The 17,854-nt window shown below is 52.7% G+C and overlaps 3 protein-coding genes across 5 annotated transcripts in view; 1 reads left to right on the forward strand and 2 right to left on the reverse strand.

Annotated features, from left to right (window-relative positions):
• Positions 1-1,821: 1,821 nt before the first annotated feature.
• Positions 1,822-4,045, reverse strand: AKR7A2 (aldo-keto reductase family 7 member A2). Its single transcript, XM_061357350.1, has 5 exons — positions 3,836-4,045; positions 3,228-3,415; positions 2,609-2,713; positions 2,051-2,147; positions 1,822-1,952 (listed from the first exon to the last, which is right to left on the reverse strand). Exons 1-5 carry the CDS (start codon positions 4,032-4,034, stop codon positions 1,837-1,839), a joined length of 705 nt encoding a protein of 234 aa, XP_061213334.1. The 5' UTR covers positions 4,035-4,045; the 3' UTR covers positions 1,822-1,836.
• Positions 4,046-4,098: 53 nt separating this feature from the next.
• SLC66A1 (solute carrier family 66 member 1) lies at positions 4,099-8,869 on the forward strand. 2 transcript variants are annotated; one of them, XM_061357351.1, is made up of 8 exons: positions 4,099-4,231; positions 4,811-5,018; positions 5,673-5,802; positions 6,026-6,113; positions 7,508-7,662; positions 7,865-7,957; positions 8,308-8,493; positions 8,765-8,869. In XM_061357351.1, the coding sequence occupies exons 2-8, from the start codon at positions 4,849-4,851 to the stop codon at positions 8,858-8,860; spliced, it is 918 nt and encodes a 305-aa protein (XP_061213335.1). In that variant the 5' UTR covers positions 4,099-4,231; positions 4,811-4,848; the 3' UTR covers positions 8,861-8,869. The 2 variants fall into 2 exon arrangements, with proteins under 2 accessions (XP_061213335.1, XP_061213336.1); XM_061357352.1 differs by having other exon boundaries at positions 4,115-4,159.
• Positions 8,870-15,128: 6,259 nt separating this feature from the next.
• CAPZB (capping actin protein of muscle Z-line subunit beta) overlaps positions 15,129-17,854 on the reverse strand; it is a 63,482-nt gene continuing 60,756 nt past the window's right edge. Inside the window, exons 9-10 of one of the 2 annotated variants that reach the window (XM_061357359.1) lie at positions 17,181-17,293; positions 15,129-15,380 (exon numbers count right to left, since the gene is read on the reverse strand). In XM_061357359.1, the coding sequence (XP_061213343.1) occupies positions 17,191-17,293 (103 nt within the window). In that variant the 3' untranslated portion in view covers positions 15,129-15,380; positions 17,181-17,190. The remainder of the gene's footprint in view (positions 15,381-17,180; positions 17,294-17,854) is intronic. The other variant, XM_061357360.1, reaches the window with a different exon arrangement.

Consider the following 17,854-nt stretch of genomic DNA (forward strand, 5'->3'; position numbering starts at 1 on the left):
CCAGCTCCTCCACCCTGGCAGCTCTTGGGAGAAGAGGACTTGAGCCAGAGGTGACATGTGCTGCTAAAGCCCAGCTGGGGGGCAGAGGGTACTGCTGAGAGACCTCATGCCTCTTTGATACCAATGATGCTATTGGGATGAACAAGGAATAACTCAGTACCTCAAAAGGTTGCTCCTCGTAGCTCTTACAGCTGAGCCCAGTCACTTCTCTTTATCTGCTGCCTCTGGGGTGACCTGGAGCTTCCTCAGTGCTGTCAAACATGAGAAGAGCTTGAGGGGCTGTGCGGAGAGGATGGAGATGAGCGACCCACCACAACCATGAGCAGTTAACTCTGTGGGCCTCGTGTCTCCACTGCCTCTTTCTAGAAGATACCTCAGTGACTGGACCCAGTTCAGAAGGAGGGAGGGAAGGAGCAGCATAACCAAAGCGTTTCACTCCACACAAACCTGTTTGAATTAGCACGGCTCGTGTCTATAAAACAAGTCCTTCCCCATGTGCCTCCTTGGGTTTTATTTGCCTGTTCATCCTGCAGCTCCTGCCTCTTTTTCACTGTGTCCCATAATCCCCATTGCTCTGACTTCTTGTTTGAACGGTGTGGGTTTCTTGGGGAAGTTGCTCCATTGCTCTGGGAGCTGTGGAGGCGGTCACCCAGGCTGCTGCTGCCTCCACTTGCTCTGCTGTTTGGTTCCTACTCTCTTGTTGATGGATTTATCCTGCTCCCAGGGCCCTGCACAGTGGCTTCTGGACCACAGAAGGAAGCAACAGCTTGGGAAAAGTGGCATCCGCGGGTGCTGAGCTCCTTCTGCTGGGGAGGAGCAGCTCCATCTCACACTGCAAGCAAGAGGAGAATCAAGTAACACTTGTAGGCCCTTCAAGGAAAACTAACGCAGCTTGTCCTTTTACAAGGGCCTGTAGGGACAGGACAAAGGGAATGGCTTGAAACAGCCAGAGGGGAGACTGAGATGAGCTCTTAGGCAGAAGCTCTTCCCTGTGAGGGTGCTGAGGCGCTGGCACAGGGTGCCCAGAGAAGCTGTGGCTGCCCCATCCCTGGCAGTGCTTAAGGCCAGGTTGGACACAGGGGCTTGGAGCAAGCTGCTCCAGTGGAAGGGGTCCCTGCCCGTGGCAGGGGTTGGAGCTGGAGGAGCTTTAAGGTCCCTTCAACCCAAACCAGTCTTGTAGGTAGTTAGGGTCTGGCGATTGGAAGATGTCTTCCACTTGTCCCACTCCCACAAACACAGGACACCACGAGGAAACAGAGAGCCAGCTTGCTCTTGCTGCATGGCAGGCACAATCATGTAGCAATATTCCCTTGGGAACACCAGAAGCCCACAGGATAAGCAGATTAAGAAACCTTGCCCTGGTTGTGAGCCACAACAGCTGCCTGGTGCTCACCTGCAGTTTAGAGTGATGGTACAACCAGCGCAGAGCTGCAGAGGTTAGGCTTGGTGCATTAGAGCCATAAGCATCTTTCAGAGCTCTTTCTACTATTTCAATGCCTTCAAAATGGTGCTTTTTCCAGCACCTGCAAGAAAAAAAACAACAAAATCACTCTTACTCCCCTCAGGATCTAAAGTGACTGGTACATCTAGATTCCCATCTAGTACAAGAGGCTTTCAGGAAGCCTCATGCAACTCTTTGTAGCCTCCAAGGACTTCTACAATCCCCAGCTCTAAGCCTGGAGGAAGCTGAACCTAAAAACACTCTGTGAAGCTCAGTCACAAGCTATAGCCCCAACCACATGCACAGACACAAGCTTTGGCCAGTTCTTCCTCCTCTTAGCTGATTACTACTGCATTTCTATGCAATCATTCCTGCCCCATCTCTCTGCTCATCTGTCAGCTCAAAACATACCTGTCCCTGTAAGCTTGAGCCCAGTCATTCCCAAAAAATGTTCCCGTGGGCTGACGTGTGTCTTTGTCCTCATACTTGTATTTGCCAGTCAACAGCCCTCCTGCAAAGGGTCAGCAGCACGTCTGGGGATGAGCTGGCTCTTCTACAGCCCCTGTTTTGCACAGGCTTGGTTTCCAAGTCTCACTTCCCTCCCCGTACCTGCAAGTGGGTTGTAGGCGTAGAACCGCAGCCCGTAGTGTCTCAGGCAAGGGAAGAGCTCAGCTTCCACCTGGCGAGTGGTCTCATTGTACATGCCCTGCAAGAGGATGAGGGAGACAAAGAACTGCAAACACCAGCTCAGGGCAGTGGGCACCTGAACAGCCTTTTCCCCACCCTTCCCTGACAGCACCCTTACAGCTCCGGGTCACACAAGGTTATTCTCTGCTTAGCAACAGACTTCCTGAAGTCATTGATTTTTAAGTTCCACATGAAGGGAGTCACTGACTCGGGGAACAAATGCAGACTCAGCTTTCTAATCACACGTGTCCTGCCAGGACCTCCCAGGCTGACTCCCACAGCTTCCTCTGCTCTGTTATCTGGGAGCTGGTCCAAGACCTGGGAGCCACAGACACTTCCCCACAGTAGCTGTCCATTGCTGTAAGGACACTGAGAACCATTTCTACGCTGTTCTGAGCTGAACCTTTGTATTCCTCTGGTTGGATCCATCTCAGCCTCCACAAAAGATGTGCCAGGCCATGGCCAGCCCCAACCCCTCACCTGGTACACAGTTGGCATCACCCAGTTGTTGTATTTGCAGATGGTGCAGATTTCTGCTACCTCCCATGCCGCATAGTTGGATAGACCAAGCTCCTTAAACTTCCCCTGCAGAGGAGTAAAAGGCATATTCAGGTCCAGGTTTTAGAAGTGCATTTGTACCCAGCCAGTGCAAGGTAACAGTGAAATGAACAGGCACCAAATTTTAGCCCAGAGTTCCCTGCTCATCCGTGTCCACCTCTGCCATGAATTATAAGACCCAACAGAAATATTTCCTGTTCATTCTGAACTCACACCTTCTAATTTAATTGCCACCATTGGACTAACGCCATTCAGGAATTGTTCTTTCAGCCATTACCAGCACTAATCTTACCCTAGTCAGTTAGCACTGAAAGCAAAGTCCAGATGGTCTCATGGTTCCAAGAGCTCTTGGGCACAAAGTGCACCCCATGAGCACACAATGGAGTGTTAGTCAGGGCTCCGCCCTGGCCATTCTGTGTCCCCTCCTCCTGGTGTTATGCAGCCCAGTGCTGAAGAAGAGCCCAAAAGCAGCTCTGCTTTATGAAAGGTAAAGAGAGGGAGGGAACCCAGAGACGGTCCAGGCTTGCTCTTCCCACTTTACCTCTTTGTGCAGCTCATTGCAGGCACGTAGTGTCTCCTCCACTGGGGTCCCGTGGTCGGGGGCATGGAGGTAGAAAAGCTCCACTCTCGTCCTCTTCAGCCTCTCCAGGGATGTGTTCAGCTGTGACCGCACGCTCTCGGGCTTCAGCGTCTTCCCATCCCAGGGGTTGGCCTTGGTGGCGATTTGCACTGGCAGAGAGACAGGCAGAATGAGCAGGGATGGCTCCAGCGTCAGCAAAGGGCTAAGGGGCACAGCGCAAGCAGTGCCTGGGGTGTTTCAGGGGATGCGTCTCTCCTCAGGAGCCACATCAGCCGCTCGCGGGGGGGCTCTCCTCAGGGACTGCAGGGCTGCCCTAGAGGAAGGCCCTTCTCAAGGCACAGAGAGCAGGGGAATCCCTTCCTTTCCTTCAGGGATGGCATCAGGGAACAGGTCCAGGGGAAGTCCCTTCTCCTCGGGAATGGTGCCAGCCTAGTGGAGGAGACCCCTACCCCCATGGAACAGGTCCAGGAGTACTCCCTTCTCCCCAGGGTCGGTGCCAGCCTGTCACGGAAGCCCCTTCTCCTCAGAGCCCTCTCCCTCCAGCCCCACTAAGCCCACCCCCGCCGTACCGGGCTCGGTGCCTGCAGCCAGCAGCGCGCCCAGGATCTTCTCCGACTCTCCCCCCGCGTACATGTACGCGGTGTCGAGCAGGCGGTACCCGCGGCGCAGGAAGGCCCGGAGCAGCGCGGCGCTGGCCTCCGGCCCTGCCCGCCGCCCCATCTCCATGGCGCCCAGCACAACCGCCGGCCGCGCTCCGCCCGCCGCCATCGCTGCCGGAACACCGCGCATGCGAGGGGAGCGCCCAGCCCGCCGGCACATGCGCGGTGCTGAGGGGAGCGCTCAAATCCCGGCTGGGTTTGGGGCGAAAAACACCCGATTAGGGCAAAATTAGGGTTGTGGGATAGCAGCGGCTGCCTGGGGAAGCAGCGGGAGTGGGAGGGCACCAGCAGGTTCTGATAAAAGTGGTGGGGTTGTAAAAAATTACCTCACGAAGCAGCTGGCTGGGAAGCAAAGCGGGTTCCTGAGCGCAGCTGAGGGACCGGCGGTGTGGAGGGAGCTTGCGGGAGGAGGAACAGCAAAACCCGGGGGTTTCTGAGGAGGAATAAAGGCGGTTCCCAAAGGGCCGCCGTGGAGCGAGGTGAAGCCCTGTCCCGCAGGGAACAGCCCTTTGGGGCTCAGGCTTGGCGGGTGGTGGCATTCCCGGTCGGGCATCCCACTGGACCCAAATGAAGGCCAGTAAAGGAGAGGGGTGAATCCCTGTTCCATAGCGGTTCAGTTCTTTGAGGGCAAATCCCGCTGGGTGATGGCATTCCTGGCTGCTTATCCCCCTGGATCCAAAGTTAAAGCTAGTCATGAGGTTTTTGCAAGGCTTTTGGAGGAGCTCCAAGCCTCTTCCTAATAGAGCTCTATTTTCCCCCAGCGGTATTAACTTTTCCCTATATTTTTCCCATGTTTTTCTCACGTTCCCATGTTTTCCCCCAGCGGTATTAACTTTTCCCTATGTTTTTCCCATGTTTTTCTCACGTTCCCATGTTTTCCCCCAGCGTTATCCCACCTGACCAACACCTGAGCACCGGAGGCCATGAATCTGTGGCACTGGAGGCTTCTCCAGCTCGGGAACCTTTCTGACTGTCCGAACGGCTCCCGCTGGGTGATGGATGTGTTCAATGAGTGTGCCCAGGACGGCTGGGACATTGCCAGTATCGTCCTGGGGCTGGTTTCCATCTTCTGCTTTGCAGCCGCCTCCGTCCCGTAAGCATCGCTCCCAAACCCCTTCCTGTGGGATAACGCTCCTCTCCTCAATCCAGCTTCAGGCTCCAGCTGCCTGAGTTATTAACTTTCCCCAGCAAAAGCAATCAGGGCTTGGAAAACCAGGGTTTAAGGGGTGCAGAGGTAGCCGGGAGCGAAGCCCCGAAGCCTTGGTTGTTGTTGTATTGCTAATACCATGCTTAGCAGCTGTTATTACCCACGTAAGCCAACTGCAATGCAGTCCTTGCAGGTCATGAGTGTGGGTGAAGTGTTTCCAGGGGCCCTGGGCTTCTTGGAAGTGCTGGGACAGCTGCGGCAGGGAGGCCGTGGTGGGTCTTGGGTGTATCATCAGGTTATTTCAGCACCAGAGAGGCGCTTTCTGCAACTGGTGCTTCTCTTCGCTGCTTTCTACCCCTGCATGAGGGATGGATCACAAGGGCTTGAGCCCAGTGTACTGATGCCAGTGGGTCCCAGGACTTCTCACAGGGGTTGGCTTGCAGTGGGACTGCCTTAGGTACAGGAAATCTCTACTTCCCCGCTCCTGGTGCCGAGTGCTTTGCAATTGCAAAGTGATCCAGGTGGGAGCAACAGGGCATCCTGGGGATGACTCCCAGGTAGCGCTGAGCCATACAGGGGTTATGGCTTGTGTCTCTGCAGGCAGTTTTACCAAGCCTGCAAAACAGGCATCATGGACCGGGCTCTCTCCATGTATTTCCTGCTGGGATGGCTGGGCGGAGACCTCCTAAACCTCATTGGTTCCTTTCTGGCTCATCAGTTACCTCTGCAGGTACTAGCTGAATTGCTGGGGTTGGGTTGGCTCTCAGGCACCCTGAACTGCAGGGAGGAGGGATGGGTGCCGCTTAACCCAACACCAGAGACCCAAACAGCCCCAGGATGCTCCCTGTCCTTCTCCTGGGGGTACTTCCTTCTCCTCCTGGGATGCTGGCTCATCTCAGCCATTACCTGGAAGCCTTTCTGTGGGTAGAACCAACCCATCCTTCTCCCTGTAGGTTTACGCAGCTATTTACTATGTGCTCGCAGACCTGGTAATGCTGGCTCTCTACTGCTACTACAAAGCGAAGAACCAGGGTGGAGGATGTGAGTTGGGGTTATGAGGGTGGTGGGGCTGCCTTTTGGGCTGGCTTGTGCCTTGGCTGTGGATCCAGGACGGGAGGAAGCCCTGAGGAGATGTGTTGGGCAGAGATGCTTTGCAGATGCATTGATACTGCTTACTGCTTGCTGGTCTTTTTAAACTCCAACATAAAACTCTTTGTAGGGGTTCTTGTTGCCTCTTCTTGAAATTTCATCATTATATTCTACCTGGGATGATTCAAGAGTAGTCAGGATGGAAAAATGGGATAATAACCAGGGATCCCTGAGAGAGGAAATGGTATTGCTGCTCCTGAAACCCAGCATTTCCCCCTGCTGATCCTACGCCTGCCTCTGGCTTCCGCAGTGCAGAACACACAAATCTAAACATGTGAGCACAGTATCTTGGAAGCCTCTGCACATGTTCCTCCTTCCTACAGTAATTCTTAAGGCAATTTTGCCTTAGTAGCCATAACAGGCTCTTCAGGGTCATGGCACCAAGCCCACCAGGGTTCAAGGAGCATGTGGACAATGCTCTTGGTCATATGGCTTGGTTTTAGGTAGTTCTGCCAGGAGCAGGGAGTTGGACTCAATGATTCTTGGGGTCTCTTCCAGCTTGAGAGATTCTATGCTAACCTGAGCACCTATGAGAGCCAAAGCCTGCAAACAGCTACCAGCCATGCCTGGGGCTTCTGCAAACAGCCATGCACAGTATCTGGGTGGAAAATAACCCCCCTGGGAGTTGGGTTAAGTACAGAAAGACATTCGGGGGTCAGTGCTCCTAACAATTAATGGCAGGCTTGATGTGATGGAGAAGTTCCTCCCTGTTCAAATGGAGTAAAAAGGGAACCTGGACTGTTCTTGCAAGGCTTGAACAGCAAGAGAAAACCCACTTTCTAGCATTGCAGTTATCTGACTACAACAGGCATCCCTGGGACCCCGATAAATAGTTAACTTACTAAAGCCATTAACTTACTAAGCCAGTTGGTATTTGGCTCATCAGCTGTCTCACTTTGTTAATGCTGGAGAGCTTCTTGACAGAATACAATCCAAGTCTTGATGTTGAGGCTTGGTCTGGCAGGGATTTGAACATACGCTGTGGTGAGTTAAGCCTGTGAAAAGCTTCTAGATGGAGGAGATGATTTTTGAAGAGGCCTAAGCACAAAGAAGCTCGAGTGCCTGCTGAGATAGGAGTAGTTTCCTCCTTGATAACTTACCAATTGCCTGTATCGCTGTGAGATAAAGTGCCCACAGCAGGTATTGGCGCTGGCTCTGCCACCGCAGAGATAACAGAGAGCTTGAAGGGCTCTCAGAGGGAGCCCTGGCACCCACCACAGCTGCTGGGCTGCACTGGGGGCTGGGAGAGGAGCTCCCCTGACTAGCCTCTGCTTGATCCCCTGCAGTCACTGCCCAGATCAACGCAGCCTTCCTCTTCCTTTCCCTGGGGACACTGTCGACTGTCTCCTTCCTGGGCAGAGGTGCTGCCGTGACACAGGACCCAGTGGTGTTCAAAGGAAGGTCCCTGCTCTCCACTCATGTGGGTGAGCTGGTGCCAAAGGTGACCTGAGTCCTAAAGCTGGGTGATGGCGGGGGGAAGAAGATAAAGCTCTGGTGGGGTGGGCACATCCTGCTGGACCAGTACATCCTGCTTGGTGGGGAGATCAAGGGCTGGGTTTGGCCATGCCAGGGCCTGGCACAGAGCTGTGGCGAGCACATCTCTGAGAACATGGGGCTGCTCAATGCCCCCCTTTGCCTTGCAGCCTTTCACCAAGAGCGAGATCATTGGCTTCATCATTGGCTCTGTCTCCTCTGTGCTGTACCTGTGCTCTCGAGTCCCCCAGATCTACACAAATGTAAGTGGTAGGAGAGGTCCCGAGGTGTCAGATGGAAATGACAGTGGGATCACCTTTCTCCTCGTTGCTCAGAGGTCCCATCTCTGATCACTTCATAAGGGACTATTTTTCTGCATTTCTGTTCCAAAACATGATTATTTTTTCTCCCTTCCCATTAACATAGTATTTTCAGGGCGGTGTTCTCACTTTGTCTTAATTTATAAGCAAAGGGGGGGAACTAAAAGGCTCTTGGTATTGAGTCACCATCTTTTTTCTTCTCTTTTTTGGGGGGGGAAGGGTGATTCATACTGCTTCCTAGTGAGATTTCAGAGCTGCACCCAAGCTCCTTTCTCTGGCCTCTCTTCTTGCAGTACAAGAGGAAATCCACCATCGGAATGTCCTACTCCCTCTTTGCCCTGGTGATGCTGGGGAACTTGCTCTACGGCCTCAGTGTCCTCCTGAAGAACCCTGAGCCAGGGCAAAGTGAAGGGGACTACATCCTGCACCACCTCCCCTGGCTGGTGGGCACCCTGGGTGCCATTTTCCTTGACATGGTTGTATCCTTTCCCCGGCCAATGCTTTCCTCCTGGATCCAGTCCCACCTTGGGGCAGGCAGGGCTGGGCAGCAGTGGGTGGGACTGATACTCATCAGTGATTGCTGTGAGCTGTGCCAGTGAGTAATTCATGGTTTTGCAACAGCTGAATGCTTGTGTGCACTAAGCTCACCCTGTTGCCATCTCCTGGCACAACCAGCCTTTTTCCAGGTGGTGAGACCCAATGCATCCATAGATCCACCCTTGCTTGTGGGAAGCCTTAACTTCTTCTCAGATCTCCTTCCAGTTCCTTGCTTATCGGGGAGGAAAACTTGGCACCCCTGAAGAGAGGGGCGCTCTTCTCGGCGAGCAGGACAGCGTGGAGAGCTGACAGAGGGACCTGTCCGGAATAACTCAGTACCTCAGAAGGTTGCTCCTCGTAGCTCATACAGCTGAGCCCAGTCACTTCTCTTTATCTGCTGCCTCTGGGGTGATCTGGAGCTTCCTCAGTGCTGTCAAACATGAGAAGAGCTTGAGGGGCTGTGTGGAGAGGATGGAGATGAGCGACCCACCACAACCATGAGCAGTTAACTCTGTGGGCCTCGTGTCTCCACTGCCTCTTTCTAGAAGATACCTCAGTGACTGGACCCAGTTCAGAAGGAGGGAGGGAAGGAGCAGCATAACCAAAGTGTTGCACTCCACACGTGTTTGAATTAGCACGGCTCATGTCTATAAAACAAGTCCTTGCCCATGTGCCTCCTTGGGTTTTATTTGCCTGTTCATCTGGCAGCTCCTGCCTCTTTTTCACTGTGTCCCATAATCCCCATTGCTCTGACTTCTCACTTGAACGGTGTGGGTTTCTTGGGGAAGTTGCTCCATTGCTCTGGGAGCTGTGGAGGCGGTCACCCAGGCTGCTGCTGCCTCCACTTGCTCTGCTTTTTGGTTCCTACTCTCTTGTTGATGGATTTATCCTGCTCCCAGGGCCCTGCACAGTGGCTTCTGGACAACAGAAGGAAGCAACAGCTTGGGAAAAGTGGCACCCGTGGGTGCTGAGCTCCTTCTGCTGGGGAGGAGCAGCTCCATCTCACAGGGCAAGCAAGAGGAGAATCAAATAACACTTGTAGGCCCTTCAAGGAAAACTAACGCAGCTTGTCCTTTTACAAGGGCCTGTAGGGACAGGACAAAGGGAATGGCTTGAACCTGCCCGAGGGGAGACTGAGCTGAGCTCTTAGGCAGAAGCTCTTCCCTGTGAGGGTGCTGAGGCGCTGGCACAGGGGGCCCAGAGAAGCTGTGGCTGCCCCATCCCTGGCAGTGTTCAAGGCCAGGTTGGACACAGGGGCTTGGAGCAAGCTGCTCCAGTGGAAGGGGTCCCTGCCTGTGGCAGGGGTTGGAGCTGGAGGAGCTTTAAGGTCCCTTCAGCCCAAACCAGCCTTGTAGGTAGTTAGGGTCTGGTGGTCGGAAGATGTCGCGCTGTACGGAAAGATAAGACCCCCCTCCGAGTAGCCAATAGGGCCTAGCCTAGGTCGTAAGCAGACGGACGTGACGTAAACCCAGGCTATATAACGCCGTGTTACTCGCCAATAAACGCCATTTGCCATCCACCACATTGGTGTCCATGTGCTGATGGCCCGAGCAGCCTGGGGTTGGTCGCTGTGCCGTTCCTGAACCAGGTCGCCACGCCAAGGAAGGCAACAAGTGGTGCCGAAAGGCGGGAATCGTCTGGACAGGTGAATGGCGGCCGGAGCGGCTGGACCAGCCCGGTGGGGAGGACACTCCCGGACCAACAAGGAGGATGGAAGCCCTTGTGAAGCTCGTATCTGTTACACAAGCAGTGGGGTATTGATTGTAAGCCCAAAGATTTTACTCTCGCAGTTGCAAAGCTTTTACAAACTGGGGTCATTGACCAGCCAGTGGATATTCTCCACCCTGAGGCGTGGGATAAATGCATTAAAGCGTTGCTCGAGGAGACAATGTCCTTGGGTTGTGGGAAGTACCTTAAGTTGTGGGGGAAAGTCGTACAGGCCCTGCAGAAGGCTATACAAGAGCAGGAGACCTGGAAGGCAGCAAAGAACTGTTTGTGGGCTACCCCGAAATTGGGAGTCGGGGCAGCTACACAAACTCTGCACCCCCAGACGCTGCCGGCTCTACCGAGCCTAAAGATATGCAGAAAGGCGACACGCCTCCCCAATCCCTGAATCCCGACCCGCCTACGGAGGGACAGGAACGAGCAAAATCCTTTTGGGGAGGGTTGGTCCAGGGAAGCCAGGGGCGCCGCGGAGAAGGAGTCCGAGGCAATTGGGGTCAGAGCACAGCCCTATGAGCCCCAGAATGGCGCCGAGCGGAGAGAAGGAGGGCGGGGCGAAGATGTCCCCGGCGGGAACAGGGGGGAAGTGCTAGAACTGACAAGAGCGCGTAAAGGGGGGGGGGGGGAGAATGAGGAGAACCGAAAGGGGGAGGGACGCGCGAGCGAGGGGCGGAAAGCCAATCAGAGGGCGGGGCGAACCAGGAGGGCGGGGCGAGCCCAGAGGGAGGGAACGGCCCGCCCACAACAAAAGCGGGCGAGGTCGGAGCCCGACGAAAAGGCGCGGGAAACCTGAGGTAACCGGTCAGTCGGCTTCCGAGTCGGACTCAGACACCGGCTGGGGCGAGTGGCTCGCAACCGATTCAAACTCAGAGGAGGAGGAAACGGAGGTTAACAAAGTCAAGAGCCAAAGCATTCCCATGCGGACTAAAGAGGAACGGCGAGGGGAAGAAGTCCCTCTCACGGACTGGAAGGAAATAAAGATTGCGTGTGCCGACTGGGCCCCATCAGTCAAACTAGCATTCCTGATCGGGTGACAGACGGGGGACAGAGGGTGCGCTCGCCAATAAACCCTAAGGATGTACAAGCAATTGTTAAGGCAGTTGTGGATAAAGGGCTTAATTCTGCCATGGTCTCCACCCTCATAGATGGTGTTTTTGGAAGAGACCATATGCTCCCGTTCGATATAAAACAGGAATGGAGATGGGGATGGGAACAACGATAGAGGCTAGGCCTTACAGGGCGAGGGTATGCTGCTGTTAGAAAAAATGGCAGAGTTAGGTGGTGCCCACTTAAATCCATTAAACCAGACCTCCAGAATAAAACTAATGAAAATTGTGAGTTTCTGTTCACAGAATTAGATCATCAAACACCCTCGTAACTCGTATGCCCCGGTGACAAGAGAGGAGAAGCCACCAACCATCCCGTCCGCACCCGGGAGCTCCACACCAGCAGACCCCGAGCAACAGCGAAATAGCCCCCAAGGGGGGGGGGGGGGGGCACGATGCCTTTGTCTGATTTTGATTTGGGGGTTTGTTACTATAGGGCAAGTAGAATGATCGTGCTGGTATTACTCTTCGGACCCTGTATATTGAACCGCCTTGTGTCATTTGTGAAGAGCCGGCTAGAGCAGGTTAACAGCATGTTTGTAGAAAGCCACCAACTACTTTAAGAATGTATTTACTCAGTATTACCCCAAACTTACAACCCGTCCCTTTAATTACCCCTCACTAACCACTTACCCGAAGCCATTAACCACTAACCTGAAGTGCCTCATGCTGTAACATTTTTTATATGTATATGTGTACCCTTTTCTACTTTTCTACTTTTTTACTTTTTATATTAGCCTAGTTAATTAAGCATGGGGGGGGGGGAAATGTAGGTAGTTAGGGTCTGGCGGTCGGAAGATGTCGCGCTGTACGGAAAGATAAGACCCCCCTCCGAGTAGCCAATAGGGCCTAGCCTAGGACATAAGCACAGGGACGTGATGTTGTAAACCCAGGCTATGTAACACCGTGTTACTCGCCAATAACCGCCATTTGCCATCCACCACATTGGTGTCCGTGAGCTGATGGCCCGAGCGGCCTGGGATTGGTCGCCGTGCCATTCCTGAACCAGGTCGGCATGCCAACGAAGGCAACACAGTCTGGGATCTTACTAACTTGTCCTTTTAAAACCAAGAACTCCCCTCTCCCTGCAGTCACCATTAACTCTATTTTCATTCCCTTTTTCTCCACTTACACACTACCCAGCACTTCCCTGTCCCCGTTCAGCATTAGCTGCCTCATCGTCCACTTACAATGCCAGTCCCGAGACACTTGTCCTTCTCGAGGAAGTAGCTTCCTCCCTGCTTCACCCTCACACGGAGGCAGCAGAGCCACAGCTCTGAGCCTGCAGAGCACAGCCTGGATCAAGTGTGGAATGGGAGTCCCAATGCCCATCAAAGTGCACCAGCAGGTTAATTCAGACACTCCTGTGCCCATCTCTGGAGCTGCCAATTTGGTTTTGGAAAGAAAAGATATTTTTCAGCCTCTCTGAGCCCCGTGAACAAAGTAGGTGGGTTTTCCACAGCATTAATCCATGATTCTCCCCTCCAGGCTTGCTGGAGCTGCTCCGCTCTTCCCCATCTCTGAGCCAGCAAGATTTCCTCTGCCGTCCTTCCCTAGGAATTGCAGCAGAACAGCCTGCATCCAGCCCTAACACAAACCAGGAGCAGATTCCAAGCAAGGCAGAGACCACAGCTTCATTAGACCTCAATTCCTGGTCATCACAAAGACCCTAGGGCTTGCCTTTATCCAAGGAGGGGTTTTAGCCTTGGCTCTGGAATGCTGGGGAGGGTCTGGCTCAAACAAAGAGCCACATTTCTGCTGCTCACAACACTGAATAACTGCCCTGCTTCACCAAGGTTTTTCTTAGTCCTGGACAAGGATGTTCGAACATAAGAGGTGTGTGTATATATACATATATATATATATATATATATATATATATATATATATAAACACCTCCCCCCAGTTTGTTCCCAGAGGTGCATCCAAAGCACAGGTTAAGGACAAAGCTGATTTCCTGTTTCTTTCCCTCAGGCTGGGGAACATGGCACGAGGTGGGTGGCTGCAGCTACACAGGGCAGGGGAGTTAATGCCCCGGTAGCCATCGAGGTAGTGGTGAGTGGAAACTGGTGTCACAAGGAGCCTCTGGCTGAGGTTCCCCTCCCTCTGAGGCTGTAACAGAGCCCAGTCCCGCACAGAGCTGGGACCTGCAGGTTCTGCAGAGAGAAGCGTTAGACAAGAGGAGGCACAAACCATCAGTGGCTTTGAGAAGAGAAAGGAAAAATGCCCCATCCCCAGCAGCACCAAGGCTGGACAGGGCTTGGAGCAACCTGACCTGTGTGAGCTGTGCTGCAGAGCAGAGGCCCCTGAGTGAACACTCCATAACCCCTGCGGACATGTGCATGCGCAACGGGTTGCACTGGAAAAGCAACCTTAGAGCACGTTAATCAACAGTAACGCCAGGTCTCACTTTGCACAGGTTCACCCAGAGGCAAACTCCACTGTTCCCCATGCAGGAACAGCCCCGCAGGTATTTGCTTCCTCCGGTTCACCAGGATCAGTTGTGAGCACAGCAGATGGGAGCTAGGCCGGGTCCCACCACGTGCTTAAGGAGGGGGAGTCTACACGAGGTTCACAACTGACACAGGGACCCGACCTGAGGAGCTTCTGAGCAAGCACCAGTGGCTGGAACCTCCACCTCGAGCTGCCAAGTGAACTGGAATGCTCTGGTACACGGGTTTCCCCCAGCCATTTAGAACAGACCCAGCAACACTGGACTAATCCTTCTCTAAATCCATCTGTCCCATGTTTGCTGGATGCTGGAGGTGCCAATCCCAGCCATGGGATGCTGACATCCCAGTGCCAGCATCCTGGAAGGGCATCAGGCCCATGAGTGATGCAGCTACACCTGTGGGGAGCAGGACATCCCACCCTCGTTAAAACAAGTCTCAGCTCACCTGGAGATGAGAAAAAAGGGGAAAAAAAGCCACTTTCCATGGCCAGATAAGGAGAGGCTGATGGGTTATTGACTTTCGCCATTGTTTTCAAGCCCCCTCCACCTACCTGAGCCCCAACGATGGCCTCAGGCACTGCAGAAGAGCGTTGCCAGCACAACCCCCAAGTTACCCTGGTAAGGAAGGGAAGAGAAATAAGGACACCAGTGGCACACACACTGCTTCCTGGGAGGTTTTTTTATTGTCATTTTAATCTTTTTTTCTCTTTTTTTTCTGGTTTTTCTATGGAGGCTCAATCTCAGATGTGGATTCGATTTAAGCTTTACAAAAAAAAAAAAAAAATAAACCAAACCCCAAATCAAACCAAAAAGAAACCCCTTTTTTTTTTTGCATTCCATAAAAATTGACAGAAAAGCGCCTTGGAACCAGGCTCTGGAAGAGCAGAGCTCTCAGCAGGTCTCCTCATCAACATCTCCTTGCAACGAGTTTACTCAGTACAGCACAACCCCGAGGAACACCTTCTCTCCCCTCCCTCCCTCCCGGCAGCCATTCCCTGTGCCCAGCCCCAGACATACGTGGAATAGATTTATTAGTCTTTTTTTTTCCTTTTTTCCAGTTCTTCTTTCACACACCACAGTATTTAATAAATTCTTGTTTTACATTTTTTACACCAATGTAACAAAAGGCAGGAGGAGGGGGAGGAGAAGACAAACAATGATCCGTGGGTATGCATATAGATGGTGGGGAGGGAAGGTGGAAGAGGAGAAGGGGGGAAAAAAAATACATGGACTTCTACAGACATAGCCTAAGGTCTCAAGAGTAAAATGTGGTGCAAAGTAGGCCTCAGAGACTGAAAAAGTTTGTACAGCTTTATTCATGGGGAGGAGATGGCGTTGCATGGGTAGTACTGAATGCAAATCGTGACGTGACGGAACAGAAAAGGGCAAAGGGGAGGGATGAGTTCTCTAAGAAAGGAATCTAACGAGTGCATGGCATGTCTTGTTAGCATGGAGAGGACTTTAACTTTGCTGCTTTCTCTTCAAAGCCTCCACCAGGTCGTTTTTAAGAGCTTCTTGTTTTGATTTGTCTGCAAAAGTCTGCACAGACCTGCGGGGAAGAAGGAGACGCGAGTCAGAGGCCAGAGGAGGTGGCTCCAGGTTCTCCTGGCACGTGGGGCAGGAGGAAGGAGAAGCACCTCAACCCGGCTCAGCGGACACCGACCTCAGCGCGCCTGGTTTACCATGGGAAGCAGAAGGCAAAGTGAACACTCCAGTGAGAATATCAGAGCAAACGTCACTCGAGCAAGGATGGCACCAAGAGACACGCGCTGCCCCAGCGGTTCCGCTCAGCCTCCAGCTGCCGGAGGGAGATGCCCAGGGCTGGCTTGTGTTAGAGCTTGGAAAAGCCCCACTGTCCCACCAGCGAAGGGTGTTAGCGCTCCTAAGGTCCAAAGGACCACGATGGGAAGGCAGAAAACCCAGCCTCACCCCAGGAAGGGGAGAAGGCTCAGTGCAGCTCCTGAGCCCTTTGCAGACTGTTCACCCAGGGTCCCGCAGCCGCAGCAAAACCTCCCTCCCGTGGCTTCACCAGGGGGAGTTCCTGTTATCAAATTGGCTTTTCCGGTTTGTACCTTACCCACAGGCACTGGGGAATCAAAGCAAGCTGAAGAACACAGATTCTGTCAGCAAGGCTATGGCAGGGGTTCCCTGTTGCTATGGGTTTGCTTGTGGAAGAAAAACGACATCCTTTAGGAGTCATCTTGGCTCACTGCCCTGGAAGAGCTGTGCAGGAGCCTCTGTTTTCAATGGGACAGGAAGAAATTCCCACTTTCCAAAAGCCCTTTTCAATATGCTCATTGATAGACTAACACTACGGGACCTTTCAGGAGCTGCTCCCACAGAAGTGGTCAGGATTTGGTAGGATTTCTCTCCACACAGACCCTATCTCACAACCCTTCCAGGACTTGAAGCTACCTTGGATGCTGCTCCTGTAAACACGGCTGCTCTTTGTGGCAGTTGTTTTCCTAAGTTTTTTAACACTATTTCCATTCTCTTGTCTCTGGAGACTTCTACTGCTTTAATAAGGATATATACATTTGCTATTTGCATTTGTCACAGGCTGAAGAAGTGGTTCTTGGCCATTATCAACAAATAAGAGCATTTTTCCCTTCGTCAGCTTAACGTGTTTAAGACAACATCTGCAACTCATGATGGAGTGGAAGGTTAAAGTGGCTCAGGGTTAGTCACTGCTGGACATTGAGAGCTCCAGAGCAAATGTGAGCACAGGAACAAAGCCCTTTAGAGCATGAAGCAGAGACTCAAAATGTTTCATAGAGCTTGACCAGGATGGGATTTCCAAGCTCCAAGGGATTCAAATGCACCAGGCAAACAGGGATGTGCCTGTGGCGTGAGCTCACGTTTACTCAGGAGTCATGGGGGGTAACAATCAGTTTTTTGGGTTTCCCCCCCCCAAAACTGTGAGAATTCCAGGATTTCACTCCTTCCTGCAGGGAGGATGCTCAGATTACCAGGAGTTTCTTCACTGGAATGGTGTAACGAGGGACAGAGTCCCAGGGCTCCTGGATCCAATCACTCCAAGCTAACGCCACTTCGGGGATGTGACCACATGCTCCTTCCTTGCTCCCAAGCTAACAGTGCCAAGTGGTAAATCCTGCCACATCCCAGAGCGTGACATTCCAAATGTTACTCAAGTGGAGCAACATCTAACATCCACAATCACAGCATTTAGTTGGCTGTATTAGGAAATAACCCTTGGGTGAAGCACGGCTTGGACGTCGTTGCTCAGTCTGCGGGAGTTAGGGGTTAGTTCTGGTCTGGGTTATCATGCAGAGGTCTTGGCTGGTGAGTCCTGGTTTAGTGCTGGTTGTCACCGCACAGGCAGGGGTACCTGGAGTGCTTTAGTTATCAGGCTGGATGTAGATCTGGCGCTGGGTCAACACTTGAGAAAGTTCCCTCTGCAACTGCTTATACTTTTGGTTGTCGGGGATAGCATCAATAGATCTACAGAGAGCAGTTCAGAAACGAGGGAGGTAAACAGGGAGAAGAACAGTCAGAAGAACTCAGTAACACAGAGCTGCTATTCTGGAAACCAAAGAGCACACTCGGGAGGAACGAGTGGAAATACAAAGGTTAGAAGGAACAGGGAAAAGGCGAGAGAAAGAGGCGGATGCTCTGTGAGTTACCAATGCTGAGCTGATCATCCCACCACTGCAGAGTGCCACGACTCAAACTGAGCCATGGGGAGACACAGGAAACAGATTCAATTCCAAAAGCTTCTGGCAGCATTCACAAGGAAAAGGACTCTGTTACACATTTAATGTTCATAAATGCTTCCTGGTGAAACCCCTGCACACCACAACTGAAAACAGAGGCCTGTCCTGAAAGCTGGGCTTGGAGGAAAACCCCAGCCCAGCTGCTCTCTCAGACACCCTCATCTCCCCTGTCCATGCTGCTGCGAAGGCAGCACACATATTTCATCAGCACCATTATTCCATCTTCTTCCACATTTCAGGATGGGAGAGAGGAGCAGCACACGGAGGTGTGAATTCTACATCACCACAC

Source organism: Neopsephotus bourkii, unplaced genomic scaffold (genome assembly GCF_033783945.1).
Source record: "Neopsephotus bourkii isolate Nb327-2 ecotype Australia unplaced genomic scaffold, CSIRO-AGI_Nbou_v1 NB_891, whole genome shotgun sequence".
Taxonomy (NCBI): Eukaryota; Metazoa; Chordata; class Aves; order Psittaciformes; family Psittacidae; genus Neopsephotus; species Neopsephotus bourkii.